Genomic DNA, 15,803 nt, shown 5'->3' with positions numbered 1-15,803 from the left:
CACATGTTACCATTGGGCAGGTATAAGCGATTATTGTAGCTGCACACGCCGTGCACCTGTGCCCTAAGCATCGCGCCAATCAACCCTCCCCTGACATACACCCTCCTTCGATATAACTAATTTGGAACGGAAATGTTCATGTTCAAAATTATTAAATGAGCATAATTGCTGTTTAACAACGTTTTTATTTGTGTATATACACATGAATAAAATGATTATTTAGGCATAACAGGAAATATTTTTTTATATAATAAAACTTATATATATTCATTTACTAGGTTTCACATGCGTATAATTTATTATATAAAAACTTCCGATATTACTATGTACATATCGAATCACCATGTCGAATTCAGCCAAATACTAATGCTGAATTCAAATTTGTATTTTAATCTCCTAGGAATAGGAAAATATCAAAATATCTTATTAAAAAACATTTGCCAAAAAACCCGATGAATAAAAGTTTACGCGGAACTGAGCATTACATATCTATTACAAAGTAAGATGGTATCTTAGTTTTATTGTGACGCAAAACACCTTCCCGGTCAAACTTGAGCAGGTACCTTTCCTGTATCGGACATCAGTTAAAATCGATCAAAGCAAAAAATGGTCGGTAAAAGGCAATAATCAGGGAGCGCTATCCTGAGCTTACTACACAATGAACCCGTGATTTATCAGTACATTCTTTTTGTGCAAAAAGCGCAGGTCAGTGTTAAAGCGAAGCACCAAAAGGCCATTTCGTGTAATCCGCGTATAAAACGCGTGGGAACGATGCAACTTGTTCACCCGATCATGTCAAGAATCTAAAGTTACTTGCACAATCCGTCTTCCGTTTAGTCGCTTAGTTATTTTTCAAAACACTTTCATAATATTTACGAGATATGAAATTGTAATACTTACATGCTATTTAATTATACATGGTCTATAAGTTTCAGTTTTTGATAACGGATTACAACTTAATATGTTTTTAGTATACCTCTTTCCGATTCTAATTGGAGTTTAAATTGCAGCTTAAACTTATTAAGACATTTAAAGGGTTTCACTTTCAACTGATATCTGAGACGAACTCAACCAGTCTCGTATCATACATGAGTGACTATCTCCAGTAAACTTGTAATACGCATTATGTTGGCTTCACTTCTGAGTAAATTTATTGTGTTACTTATTTTTTATTGTAATTTCAATCTCTTCAATACAATGCAGACAAACTAGAAAACTGCCAGAAAGCCATGGAACGAAGTAACAAGAAGGCAAGATAGAATTAGCATTGTATAAAGTATAGCAAAAACTAAACTATTTTTTTCAGGATATGTATAATATTATTTTGGTCAGCTTTTCCAGGACATGAGTTATGTCTATCTTTACTATTATAAAAATGGTCGGGGTCAAATTCTCTACATTGAAGATATTTAGAATTTCTGTTTGTGGGGCTTTTTATTGTCGATACTGAAGTACAAAATGCAATTTAAAAAAATCTGTCTGTCTGTCTGTATCTCGAATGAGAATCACGCAAAAACTACTGAACGGATTTTGATGAAGCTTGGTATGGTTATAGCACCTACTCTGAGGAAGGATCTTATTTACTTACAGTACAGCTAGTTTAATATATTTTAAAGGAAATAGCTTCATAGAAGAGATGTAAAGAACCTGTATGAAAAAATGGGCCTATGTATAAACATAATCGAAAAAAAAAATTTTAGGTAATCCAACTAAATGTAAGTAATTGTGGTACTACATTTATGCAACATTAATAGGTACATAGCTATTCATCTGGGTTTGACAAGCAACATATAACTACAACATAATCATACGGAATAAAATAGCAGATTTGTTTACATCAAACGACAACTAATGAGGAAAATAAACTCTAAATAAAACTGTTTGTTTATCCTAGCTCGAATTACTAAACTGCAGAGCATACATCAAATGATGAAGTTTTATTACGGAGTCGTTTAAATAGCGAGCGGCACTTTAAAAGCGGGTAGCGCCATCTCGTCCATATGTTTCCTCGAATTAACGTCTGTTTTCTACGAAGAAAGCTGCCGTCGTTAAATATGTAGATTACTACATTAAACCTTATTAACTACTTGTTTGTAATAAAAATAACGTTTATAGCCAGATGCAAGATTATTAGTATGCAGTCAGGAGTCAGGACATCATTATGACTCATGGCGGATATGTATTGTTCACATCACGGATATCTATGTATTACGTCGTATAGGCAATGTTATATGGTACAAATGCATGTTCTCTGTTACTTGCATAGGTCGATTCCTAACTTTTACTGATTTTTCCTATGCAGTTATTTTGGTCATATGCATATATGCGTTCTTTCTTTTCTTTTTAAGAGTTAAAAATGTATAAATATTTGATGTTTTAGTTTTATTACATTTATAAACTATAGAGAATTGTTTTTTAAAGCATAGAAAAAAGTATTAAGTACCGTGGCGGCGCATCGGCCAACTGTTATTAAATAAAACTAACAAAAAGAGAAGAAAATCAAAAGAAATTTTATAAATAAATCAATGAAATCTTTACATATAATAAAACAATAAAAAAGCTGTGTCTGAAAATTTAATATTTAAAAAAAAGTTTAATTCAAGGGACATAAAATGAGTAATAGACCACGATTCTATACAAAATTGTGTCTGTTTGTTTGTACACGGTAATCTTCGGAACTAGGTACTAAACGGATTTTAATGAAATCTTTTTTTTGTATAGGTATAAAAATCTAGGCAACATATCCCTATTAATATTATTAATGCGAGAGTAACTCTGTCTGTCTGTCTGTTACGCTTTCACGCCTAAATCACTGAACCGATTTTGATAAAATTTGGTATGAAGATAGAACTGAACTTGCGGAAAAAGGGTAGAAAGGGTTAAAAGAGGGATGAAAGTTTGTATGAAAGTTCTTTATTATCAAACCGATTTTGATGAAACTTGGTATGAAGACGGAGCTAAACGTAGGAAAGAACAAACCATACTTTTTAATGCGAAAAACATACTCCTTACCATGTAGCGCGATATAAACGAATTCTACGCGGGCGAAGCCGCGGGCGAAAAGCTAGTAGGCTATAATTGATTTTGGAACACATGATTTAAAACCGCAATTCACCACTTAAACCATAAGAGATATAAAAATTTTGCCATAACAAAAATCGTTTCACGTGATGAGCATTATCTGCTGAGAGTATAAATTCGAAATATTGTTTATTTCTGTTGGGCATTTTCTGTCCACTTATAATCATAGAGATGTAGAGCGTCTGATAAAGAATAACGCGATTCGCGAGAACCAGCAGTAAATAAACATATTCAAATTCAAATTCAACACACAAAGATATTACTTACATCAAAATCATTGGCTTGAAAATTTAGATTAAGGGTGTTATTACAATATAAACCTACTTCTATACTAATATATAAAGCTGAAGAGTTGTTTGTTGCTTGATCGAGCAAATCTTAGAAAATACTAGGTCGATTTGGATGAAATTTGTATTGTAGTACATAGATAGTTTGAAATCCGAGAAAGGTCATAGGATATTAAATCCCGGAAATCCCACGGAAACTATACGGGAACCTCGGGAACATCTATCATTTTCGTCGACTACCCAGGCGAAACCACGGGCGAAAAGCTAGTTAATATCATTTAAATGGCACATATAGAGCCTTGCACATTTGGTATGATATCAATGATAACGAAAAGATAGACTAATAAGTCTATCTCTCCATCATCATCTCTATTATGAAGTCTATATTATTATCAAGTCTAGGTAAATGTAGCAAAATTGAATACACATGTTTACTAATTTGATTACATAGGTACATTACCTACATAATTTTTAAATGGATATATCATATAACCAAAGGCGTCGTTACGTACGTAAAACGAAGAAAAAGCATTCCTAAAGAATCACTCGTGTATCTTTATAGTCTGTCATAAGCTATTTATTTGCTGCGAATAGTTAAAAATTTAATCAGGAAAGAAAAATTGAATAACTGCGACTGTACTTGACCGCTGTTTGGCTATACTTATTTTATTTAAATATTGTTTAACCTATGATCCAGGAAGCGTTGGGAATAATTTATTATCTATTTATAAAATCGTGTCAAACAAAGTAATGCGTAAAATAATATTACAATATCGGAAATTAAAAGCTCTCGCTACGTACAAAAAGTTTCACCGTTAATCTACAGCCACGTGCGCATTAATCTCCACTAATTGAGAGCACACGTAATCTAATCCTGGGATCATCAGGTGATCTCAATTCCAATCCCCTGATAATAAAAGGGGAATAAATATGTGAAGAGGTCCTACTTGAGTAGGGGATTTGGATATGAGAAATACATTTTTTTATTAATTTTACATTAAATTGTATTGATTATCAGCCCATATATATGTTCTCACTGTTGGGGCATAGGCCTCCTATAAGGGTTCAGGCCTCACGATGTTTTTATTCGCCGTTTTAAGCAGTGATTTTGCTATCCAGTTGCGCAGATAAATTGAAAAATCTGTTTATTCCTGCAGGCTCGCCTGGTCTCGAAATCCCTGACTTATCGATTTTAAATCCGCAGTACTCACCAGAGCCACCACTACATTTCACATTAATAACATTATTTGCACTATATTATTATTCCTTTTCTGTTTATTATCAGAAATATAGAGAATTCTAAAATTTTAAGCCGATTTTTTCAAAAACGAGAGAGGTTTTCAATCCGTTCGACAATTCTATGACCTTATTAAAGATGGTCATTGGATTGATTAAATAAATCATAATATCTTCTCATATATTATATACTATTTATATTCCAATAAACAAAATTCAAAAACTGAACTAAATAAATCACTTTGCGTGTGTAGAATATCACGGACGAATTCTCATAAAACCCGTGGCTTCGTCTTTTAAGCGGCTCGACGAAATACAGTGAAGTTTAGTCAGTAGTCCTTTGTTGCAGTTAAAAAAAACCGTTCAAAAAAACCGAAAGTAGCCCTAGGCTGCTTTCCCCGCGGGTCTTAGCTATGCGTCAAAGTATTATCCACTATAAAAAGGTAGTTTAGTAAAGTTTCACTGACTGTTTCAATGTTCCATACTATGCTTTAACGCCATCTATTGGTTTCTTACAAAAAGGTTAAAAATAAAATTTTTGACACAGTTGTAATATCTTTCTTCGATAATAAATAAGCTTTATTTAAATAGAGACTAAATATTAATCTAATTGCTTATATTTCACCATCGAGCATGATATATTTATTTCATCTAAGTTGTAAATATTTACTAATCTGTAAACCAAAGTGTTAGTTAAAAAGGAATGTTATTAATAACAATATAGCAACACAAGGCTAACAAGAGTGAAGAGGGAGTCACACTCACACTTGACAATGGACATAAATCAAAGTCAAAAGTAGACCTCATTGACGTTTACTTGGATTCTCTAAGTGTCCAAAATTAATCATAAATAAATAGATAAATTTGCTAATTGTTCCATTAAATAATATATAAATCTGTTATGAAAAGTGGTTTAATTAAAAGAAATAATTTCGGTATTTAATTTCTCTGAATTTCCAATATAAAGAATTGACACTCATGAAGTCATGAATGAGAAAGAACAAGAAAATATGAAGGAATTATATTCAATTTTCCGACAAGAATATATTATTATGGCTGAATAGTAAGATGAGATTCTCATTAAAAACATGCAGTATGAATTACGGGCGAACAGAAGTAGCGGGTAAACAGTTAAAATTGCCTCACCTTCTGGAGAAAAGATTAATATTATATCCAATGCCTTAGAGGGAAAATTCACCAAAAAAGGGCTTAGGACCTGGTCACTCCCTAATCAATACTGCATGATTCTTTTTTAATTTGAGTTCTGTTAATAAAATTTTGTATTGAGATGTTAATAATAAAAAATAACTACAATTTTCAGTCGAATGCTACAAACGGAAAACTTAGAAGGAATTTATGTTATACCATCATATGAAAATTCATTTGGTAAGTTGCAGTTAAACTCGGCATAAATACATAGCAATTTAATTATTCAAACGCATAAAATACTATTCTGTGTTAAGTGTTTTAGTAAGTGTGAAAGTAATATGGATCAATAAGGTCTTTTTGTAATGGCTGCAACTATTCATATAGTTTTTTGACAATAATTAAGTGCAATTGAAGACTTTTGAAGCACTAAAGTCTATGGCATCTGTACATGTTTGTTTCAGTATGGTATGGAGTTATTTTTGTAAGATCAGGTATATACAATGGAGGAGTATTTCGATTTACCTTAGCTTTACCTGAGAATTTTCCAGATGATAAAGTTCCTGTAAGTGTTATTTATACTCTTAATGAAAATTTTTGATTGAGAAGCTGTTTGTTACTTTGCAAAATGTACTGACACACCTCAATAATTTCCATGTTTACTTAATTGCCCTTTAATTTGGGTATTTCTCTATTAAATATGTTTAAAATTAAGAAGTTTACTGACTAGAATTGTTATTAAGAGTTTGTATCACAATAAAAAATCTATTATTTTTATTGTTCATGTTGCCATAGCTATATATCATCTCTTTTCAGACACTAGCATTCACTTCACAATTGTACCATCCAGCAGTTGATGCAAATACTGGTGAACTTAATCTCAGTGAAGTTTTCCCTCACTGGGATAAGAAACAAAATCATATTTGGCAAATATTGAAGTATTTGCATTGGATATTTTCAAACATGAACATCAAATCACCAGCTAATAATGATGCCTCTATGATGTAAGTCATAAATTTTTTTGGTATATTTTGGGTCTATAAGATATATTTCAAAAATCATTTTATTTCAGGTTTAAAACAAATAAAAAGATGTTTATAGAAAAGGCCAAGGAATGTGTTTCCCTAAGTGCTGACCATTTATATGATGATCCTCCTACAGAAGACAAGCATTACATAACATTTAAACCTTATGACCCAAAAATACATGATGCTGCAAGAAATAAAATGCTGAAACCAAGAGAAACTGATGAATCTTCACATGGAATTTCTTGGGTTCAAGCTGGGACATATCAATCTTTTTCTAAGGAAGAAACTTCATGATTAATTCAAAAACATATATGCAAATCAATCAATAGCCATAAATAAAACCCTGTGATAACAAAGTATAAACGAAATGATGATAAAAGCACAATAATAATATATTTAAAATTTCCATTGTAAAACATTTATTTCAATATAATATTATTTTCCTATTTTAAACTATGACTAAATTATACATTTACAAACAAATATAGAATTGATCATATTGTGTTCTAAAAAGTAATATTATAGTAATTATTAGCTTTGTAAGGTACATATAAAAAAATATAATGAAATTAATCACTATTATGGCAGGCTTCCAAATGATAACCCATTATTTTAAATAATCTGTAAACAATATGACAAAATGCACAACTATTTTATACACCTTGATTTCACTTTAATTTGTCATTGTATTTATACTCCTTTCTATGTAATTCAGAATTAATGTATATAAATTATTATAAACTATTACTCGGGCACTGTTCTTATTTTTATTTTGTTCTGTTTCACCTTATCTTTAAACCAAAATTGATCTAATTCATAGCTTCTGTTACCCCATTTGAAGTGAGTTGGTGGACATGAGTCCCCTTTTTCAAATGTAAAGTTTTTACTTAATTCAATTGCTAATTTTGATCGTATAAGACCAACTCCACCATATTTTTCATCAGCTGGATGATAGACGCGCCCTGTCTCAGGAAGCATGTATATTTTTTCAGGCATAAATTTAAATATCATTGATTCACCCACATATGCATATGTCAAGAATTCCATTTTGGGAGCCTCCTTAGATATAATATGCGTAAAAACAATTGGAACATCATCACATCTAATGTAATTTCTTTCTCTTCCACATAGTGATATATAAGGAAATTCATCTTCATATTTACCTGTATTATTTATACGAATCCTTTTGAAGAAAAATTCTAAAAATTTCTTTTCTTTAAAACAAGAAGTAAAATTCTTCATTCTTGAATCATCTAAAAATAACTAAGAAAGAGGAAAGCAATTTGAAGAAACAAAAATTTACTAAAATTTTATTGCATGAAAAATACTTACCATACCTTGATGGTCTATGTAGTAAAAATATTCTCTAATTTTTGGCTCAGGTTCTTGCCCTTGAACATATTTTAATGATCTTATTTGAGTCTGTAGATATTTAAATTGATTGACTCCTAACTTATTTAAGTTACACGTTCTACAAATCATATTTTGAAAAAACATTACAATAAAAAAAAAAACAGGAATATAAAAATCGCGAAATTAGCGTACTCGTGTTTACATTGAGTAAATGACAAGTTTATAACACAGATAAAGTATTAAACACTAATTCAAAGAGTAAATTTAGATACATTACTAATTATTTTACCATCTATGATTGTCATTCACGATTGTTCATTAAGCATTTCTATACATATATATGAGACTGTGCTACAAGCAATATTATGCCACAGATAACATAATACTATAGCAGCGTATTATTAAACTACTCTTTGTAATATATAGGTACTGCTCTAGGTCTTTGGCTAGGCTACATCTTTTGATCCGTGGCAATATTCGAAACCAATACCCTTATCTTGTAAAACGTAATTTTTGAGGACAGGTCGTCGAGTGTGTTCAAAAGTATAAAAGCAATCATTTACTTTGGCAGCTGATACAAAACCGTAACATACCACCTAAACTCTAAGAACTGGATTTAGGATGCTCAAAAGCTGATAGCAAACTTTTGTGCATAATAGAGTAATATTATGGTTTTATTTTTTGATAGTCTTGCGTAAAATAAATGAATTAGCACCATACTTGACACACACTGTGAAACGATATTTTCGCCAACTCTGGGGAAATGAACTATAAATAAAACAGGTACCATAATTTTACGTACTGCAGCTCATAGATTATACACATATTGTATATGCCTGCAGCTTCTATTGCTTGACATTGACAACAAAGAAACAAGAATTTCAAACTTATTAGCTGTCAAAATACCATCTATTATTTTTGCTATTGGAACGAAAAATTTTCTAGTTTAAGTTTTAAATTGTAGACACGATACACAGGATTTTTCTATAAGTAATAAGTTACGGGAAATAGTAGAGTGAATATGGAGTAAAAGTTGATTTCAGCAAGATTTAAAGTGATATCCAAATAAGGTTACTATCACGTACAAGGAATGCTATATGAAAAATGGATACATTAAGACGGTCATGGAAACTTCGTAAGTTTTGTTCTTTACATAAATAAGTTAAAATATTCTTATAGTAATAGAATAAGTAGTAATAATTTAAACCTGATTTATGTCTTAATCAATTTCTAGAAGAGTTTGTTGCCCACAAAGCAAATGTCAACTGCTTGGCCATGGGTCACAAATCAAATCAGGTGTTGGCTACTGGAGGTGATGACAAAAAAGTTAACTTGTGGGCTATAGGAAGACAAGGCTGTTTGATGGTTTGTAAATAGTTGTTAATATTTTTAATTAAAGTGATATAAGGATTGTTCTATAAAAATACTTATTTCTATTATAATAAATTAATAAATAATATTCGGACTTATATAAGCTCTTATTTCTATTAATTAATTTTTTCAGAGTTTAAGTGGGCATACTACTCCTGTTGAATGTGTTTGTTTTGGACATTCAGAGGATTTGGTATGTGCTGGTTCACAAACAGGTGCTCTAAAGATATGGGATTTAGAAGCTGCAAAATTGTTACGAACTTTTACAGGACATAAAGGAGCTATTAAGTGCATGGATTTTCACCCATATGGAGATTACTTAACTACAGGATCTTGTGATAGTAATATAAAATTATGGGATACTAGAAAAAGAGGATGTATTGTCACTTACTCAAGTCACCGGCTAGCTGTAAATAGTCTTCAATTTAGTCCTGATGGACAGTGGATAGCATCAGCATGTGAAGATGGTGAGATATTTTATAATTTTACATATGTACACTATAGATGCTATCTAAGTAAATCATGTTAAATATAATTAAAAAATACAATATCAAACTAAATTCTGGTGTTTAAAAATTTCTTTATTAGGGTTGGTGAAAGTTTGGGATGTAAGAATAGGTAAAGTGTTGCAAGAGTTTGTGGAACACACATCAGCTGTAACATGTGTAAAGTTCCACCCACATGAGTTTCTTCTGGGTAGTTGTGGTACTGACAGGACAGTTAATTTTTGGGATATGGAGAAATTTCAATTAGTGTCCAAATTTGAAAAGGAAAACACCTCTATAAGGTTCGTAAAATTATGATAATGTTAATAGTTGTTAAAGTTATTGTAAATAGTTTTCTAAATTGTAATAAACTTTTCTAGGCATATGGCATTTAGTGATGATGGTGCAACACTCTTGGGATGTGGAAATGATGGGTTGCATGTCATTGGTTGGGAACCAGCAAGGGTTTTAGACACAGTTGCTGGTCATTGGGGACAAATACATGATATGACAGTTGCTCAAACACAACTGGTAAGTTTTATACAACACTTTAAACAATACTGGCTGTCTTAATACTTTTACTTTATAAATTAAATATTATAAATGCTTAATATTTTATTTTTAATTTAAACATTCATATAAGAGCGGGAAAAGTATCCACCCATAGTGATTTCCTATAATATTATTGTCAACTAAGAGAAAGATAAAAGATAAAATATAAAAAATTCGAAATTCAAAAGTATTTCAAGAACAGAAATTTGATTGTGAGATTTACAAACCTTTTTGCCGTACCATGGCAATGCCTGACCTCTCCATTGATGACCATAATTCAGTAATAGTATTTTGAAACTAAAAATTCAACACATTTAATATAAAAAGATAAATTATGAAGTGTATGAACATTATAAGTTATGAATCTGCCACATATCAATTTCTTTCAGATTGCAGGCTCATTTCATTCTACATATGTGGTGTTGTCAGTGGTTGATCTCAATAAAGTGCATCCATTTGGTGGTCCACCGCCAGCTGCACCAACAGTTGTCAGAGATCTTTCACCATTCCAAAAGGGTCACACGGTCCGAAAGAGTTTTTCAAAAGAAAAACCTGCTAAAGAAGGTAAGCACACAATGAATAAAAAGGACCTTGATTTCATTGACATTCCACACATTTATCATAACAATCTAAGTTATGATGTTAAACATTTTTAATTTTTTTAATTCTATGCTTAATGAAATAAATTATCTCATTTTAGTTGTCAACAAAGTATGATATACTTGTGATATTAATTTTATACATTCAATTGTATTTTATAAATGCAATAAAAACTAGTTGCACTTGGTTACAGTTCTTCATAGACCAACACTTCTTGATGAGAAGACAGCGGAAGAATCCACTTCAGGGACAGAAGCAGACGAGGACTCAGGTGCCATTATATCAAATATTAATGACTACACTGAAATATTTCGACCCTCTAGAGCATGTGAGTAGTTTTGAAATAAACCAGAACTGGTGTCCCCAAATATTGAAAATTTGTTTGTAGTAAAGAAATAAAATATTGTAACAATAATAAACAAAATTATTTTCAGTGACTCGTACCCCACCTCCCGCTACAAGTTTATCATCGGAAGACTTTTCTGTCACATGTAAGTAATGATGATGATAAATATCAATGAATCACGTTAGTACAACTTAAAATGAAATTAACTTAGATATTAAAATCTTTAAAGTACACTGAATCTTGAAACATGTAAACAAGTTAAATTGCAACAAAAATAATGTTTTAAATAGAAAGTTAATGTTATGGTTATGTTTAATAATAATATACATATACATATATAGTGGGATTCATTTCTTAAAAAGGATAGTATTTTCTGAATTCCATTCCATTCCATGTGGTAAAGCCACAAACAATTCCAAATAGGATTATCACCGCTTGCTTCTGAATGATGTCTCGGTTCATGTCCACTAATATATTATGCGTTGATTTTCCTACCCATATGCAAACTCGGGTATGTTATCCATGTGCCGCGGAAAACATGTTTCGATGTTATATTTACCATTTCTGTTAAGTCACGCCCTGGAATCGGTTTATAAATGTGTTATCGTGTTATAAAATCACGGCGCAGCGCGACCGAGACCGAGACCGTTTAGAGAATAATAGTTTTTTAATTGACTGTATTTGGACTCATCAGTTACTCCAATGATCACGATCTCTGAAACGATGATCGTATCCATTTACGTATCCAACATATCCTTAGCACACGAATGCAAGCTAGAAGGCTCGGTCAGTACGTCTCTCCGTGACCTGATGCTGGATGAACCTCCGCGCCCTCCACCGCAACCCTCGCCGCCGCAGAGACAGAGACCGGAACACTGCTCACGTATACCCACCCCTAAAGAACACTATGTGGTTCTTGAGAAGAGAACTGAATTCCCGCGTAAGTATAATAATTAATGAGGTGTCCCATGTTTATGTATCTATGTGTTTACATTAAGTGTGAGCTTTTGTTTTATCAATTAATGGTGGATAAAAGTTAGGTTTTTTTAAAAAGTACACTTATAATATGCTAAATATTTACATTAACTAATATTTATTGTACATAAAGTAGCAAACAATATAAAATATAAGTATTAATTTAATCTAATTTAAATTAAATCATATCATCATTAATGTAAACTGCATCTGCTTAAACTAACGCTTCAATTTGGTTGGCAGGTATAATAGACAGCAATAAGGACGAAAGCTTACTAACAAGTGTTCAAACAACAACAATAAATGACTTTAGTGTAAACACTATACCAACACCAACTTTAAACAGGCATAACTCATATAAAGAAACAAAATCAAGTACCAACATATGTAAGTTAGCATTTATTTGCTTTTGCCGATAAGTATTTAAAATGTTATATTTCTGTTTTTATAAAAAAAAATCGCGCGTTTTATGTGCTAAAATTAAATTGCAATTTATTTATTTACAGCTGGAACTAATCTGCGACAGAGTAATAGTGAAATATCACTGGGACCAACTTCTTTAGGTCCAAGATCATTGTCATTCACAAGAGCGTCTAGTCAAAATTCCAGGTAAATATCAAAGTCCTGAACTAATAAATAATCTGTATATATATATATTTCGTACCCAATTTTGATATAAATTATAATGAATTCTCAATTGTTTTTTCTATTATTTAAGAACCAGAGTTGATGCTGTAGCTCGCGAGCGTGTGACAATTAATAGAAGTGTAGAAACTGCAGTGGAAAGGGATCCTGAACCAGAATTTGTACCATTATCCATTGACAAACCTGTTGGATTGGATCTTGATGACTTTGTGCCTGTAAGTACGAATTATTGTAGTTGTAATAATAGTATATAAGAATAGTGAAAGCGAGCGCGAGGAGCGAGGAGTATACATTGATAAATAAAGCTTCGAAATTTGATTAAAAAGCCTATGCATTAAAAATATAAATTATCAATAAAGCAATTTTTTATCTCTCGCCCCGATCTCATCATGATAACCTGATGTAAAAAAAATATACATATGCCATGCCGCTTCTAAGTGATAGTGATTAAAAGATTTTTTAGCAGAAAAAAATCTAAACAAATCCTATACTTATAGTGGTTATAGTCAATAAATTATTTGAAATCACATAATTTATTATCTCCTTTCCTGTATCGAAATATTTTTTTTAGTTTTAACATCTAGAGAGATATTCATAGAGTATAGAAATTAGTATATATCATATTTTTGAAAATGAAATTAATATAAGCCGTTGTCACTCAGTAAAGATGCAGCTGTCTAATGGTGACAATAGAGTGAAATATTATGTTTATAATATTAGTTTACAATATGGGCTATAATATGGTTTTTGTGTGTAGCGCGGTCTGACCGCGTGCGGGGTGAGGCGCGGCGGGCGCGGTGCGGGCGCGGAGCCGAGCGAGCAGGAGGTGCTCGGCGTCATGATGCGCGGCCACGACTCCATGATGGCCGTGCTCGCGGCCCGCCAGAGGGCGTTGCAGGTAAATGGCTCGCACTGATATATCATTTCAGCAGTTATGCCACCCGGCACCTACTATGAGTACAATGGGTTGCCATATAATTACGTACAGCTTTCATATCGTGCTTACATTATTTCATAGGTAATCATATTAGAGAGATGCTTTTTTGTCTTTGCTTTTGAAAAAAAAAAAACAATAATAATAAGTAGGCTTGTTTCTTTTCTTTCATAATTGTATATGGTTTTGCTCGCATGCATCAAAATACTAATAAAAGTAATCGCACAACAGCCAAGTCGCCATACAAATTGCCTATCTCATCACTTCATATAATAAAACAATATATACAATTTCAGATATTCCACTCCGTTCGAGTAAATAAAAGTCTGAAATCAGCATTGGAATCCGTCATCGCTTTAGAAGACGCATCTGTGATACTGGATATTCTAAACGTAATGGCGCATCGACCGTGAGTGTTCACTATAATATAATTAACCAAATGTTTTCTGAGGAAACAAAAGGTAAATTTCCTAAATTAATCGTATATGTTTATTCTCTTCAGGTCATTATGGAATTTAGATATATGCCTACTAATGCTGCCTAAGATTTATGAGTTATTGCAAAGTAAATATGAATCGTAAGTATCTCATATATTTTGAACTTTAAAAAACATTTTTGTCAAAAATCACGCTAATAGAATTTTTTTTTAGATACATGCAATGTGGATGCAATGCCTTGCGGTTGATAGTAAGAAACTTTTCATCGGTGGTTCGCGCTAATGTCAGCGCACCAGTTCGCACACTTGGCGTCGACATCCCTCGAGAGGAACGCTATGCTAAATGTGCTCAAATCCACCAGCTTCTACTTGATATTCGAGCCTTTTTGCTCAAGCGACAAACACTACAAGGTCGACTAGGTGCTGCTTTCCGTGATTTGCATACTTTGATGCAACAAGGCCTCGATTGATAGAATATATTGTAAAAGAAATACACGCTTTGAAGTCTATGCACACGACATCTAATAAGTTATAACTTGATTGTGTTAATGTGAGATCAATAAAAACTGGGTTGTTACATGATGAAGTGGGAACATACAAAATATTTTCTTCTAAGCGTAGTTTTGGCACTGATTGTAAATTATGATTATATTTTAATTTATGAATTAACTCAAAGAACAGCTGATGTGTTCTAAATATAAAGAAGATTCAAAATTATACACAACATGTGTATGGGTAATCACATGTAGTTTGTACAAGGACACCCTTGAATTCACAAAGTAATTAAAATGGTTATTAAATTAATGGTACTATAGTAATTTAGAAGAGTTTGGTAAATGTAATACCTTGACATATAAATTAACACTTGATTTTAATATTATTAAAAAAAACTTTCTTTAAAATAAGATAAAATTTTTATTAGATATGTAGTGGTGTACATAGACTTTCAAATTTAATTTGTGCAAAAAACACTTATTCTAAAGGAGTGAAAATAATATCTAAATATTCAACTTGAGGCCTTATTAGCGATTTACTTATAAAGCATTTAAGCTCTAGGATCTCATCTCTTTCAAAATTTGTTTACACAATTTCAAAGGTCATAAATTGATGTTCATTCAAAATTTTACAGTACAAAGTGCTTAATTTTCATTTTTTTTAAATCCATACAATAAACTTTTGATTCCATACATGGGTGTAAATATTATTTAATTTAAAAGAGTAGGAAGGATTAGTTCTTTTTACCACATTAACAATAAAAGTATTTAAAATGCAATTTTTTAATACTATCATATGTTTTTACTATTACTAGTTAATTAAACTGTATTTTA

At 31.6% G+C, this 15,803-nt stretch overlaps 3 protein-coding genes across 6 annotated transcripts; 2 read left to right on the top strand and 1 right to left on the bottom strand.

Moving 5' to 3' along the window:
- Window positions 1–5,378: 5,378 nt before the first annotated feature.
- Window positions 5,379–7,530, top strand: LOC119829799 (protein crossbronx homolog). Of its 2 annotated transcripts, none has more exons than XM_038352513.1 (5): window positions 5,379–5,667; window positions 5,926–5,990; window positions 6,215–6,315; window positions 6,567–6,754; window positions 6,823–7,530. In XM_038352513.1, the coding sequence occupies exons 1-5, from the start codon at window positions 5,591–5,593 to the stop codon at window positions 7,070–7,072; spliced, it is 681 nt and encodes a 226-aa protein (XP_038208441.1). In that variant the 5' UTR covers window positions 5,379–5,590; the 3' UTR covers window positions 7,073–7,530. The 2 variants fall into 2 exon arrangements, with proteins under 2 accessions (XP_038208441.1, XP_038208452.1); XM_038352524.1 differs by having other exon boundaries at window positions 5,615–5,727.
- Window positions 7,490–8,614, bottom strand: LOC119829790 (UPF0598 protein CG30010). The gene is made up of 2 exons (XM_038352502.1): window positions 8,111–8,614; window positions 7,490–8,041 (listed from the first exon to the last, which is right to left on the bottom strand). Exons 1-2 carry the CDS (start codon window positions 8,273–8,275, stop codon window positions 7,523–7,525), a joined length of 684 nt encoding a protein of 227 aa, XP_038208430.1. The 5' UTR covers window positions 8,276–8,614; the 3' UTR covers window positions 7,490–7,522.
- Window positions 8,615–9,012: 398 nt separating this feature from the next.
- LOC119830429 (katanin p80 WD40 repeat-containing subunit B1-like) lies at window positions 9,013–15,371 on the top strand. Of its 3 annotated transcripts, none has more exons than XM_038353466.1 (16): window positions 9,013–9,266; window positions 9,366–9,496; window positions 9,636–9,969; window positions 10,091–10,289; window positions 10,368–10,518; window positions 10,929–11,103; window positions 11,333–11,410; window positions 11,574–11,630; window positions 12,246–12,425; window positions 12,704–12,847; window positions 12,967–13,069; window positions 13,179–13,320; window positions 13,863–14,003; window positions 14,336–14,448; window positions 14,542–14,616; window positions 14,690–15,371. In XM_038353466.1, exons 1-16 carry the CDS (start codon window positions 9,236–9,238, stop codon window positions 14,943–14,945), a joined length of 2,310 nt encoding a protein of 769 aa, XP_038209394.1. In that variant the 5' UTR covers window positions 9,013–9,235; the 3' UTR covers window positions 14,946–15,371. The 3 variants fall into 3 exon arrangements, with proteins under 3 accessions (XP_038209394.1, XP_038209387.1, XP_038209401.1); XM_038353459.1 differs by having other exon boundaries at window positions 11,333–11,467; window positions 14,690–15,370; XM_038353473.1 differs by lacking the exon at window positions 12,704–12,847 and having other exon boundaries at window positions 11,333–11,467.
- The last annotated feature ends 432 nt before the right edge of the window (window positions 15,372–15,803 follow it).

The sequence above is a fragment of the Zerene cesonia genome, chromosome 1 (genome assembly GCF_012273895.1).
Source record: "Zerene cesonia ecotype Mississippi chromosome 1, Zerene_cesonia_1.1, whole genome shotgun sequence".
Lineage (NCBI taxonomy): Eukaryota > Metazoa > Arthropoda > Insecta > Lepidoptera > Pieridae > Zerene > Zerene cesonia.
This window is presented reverse-complemented; position numbering and strand designations above follow the sequence as displayed.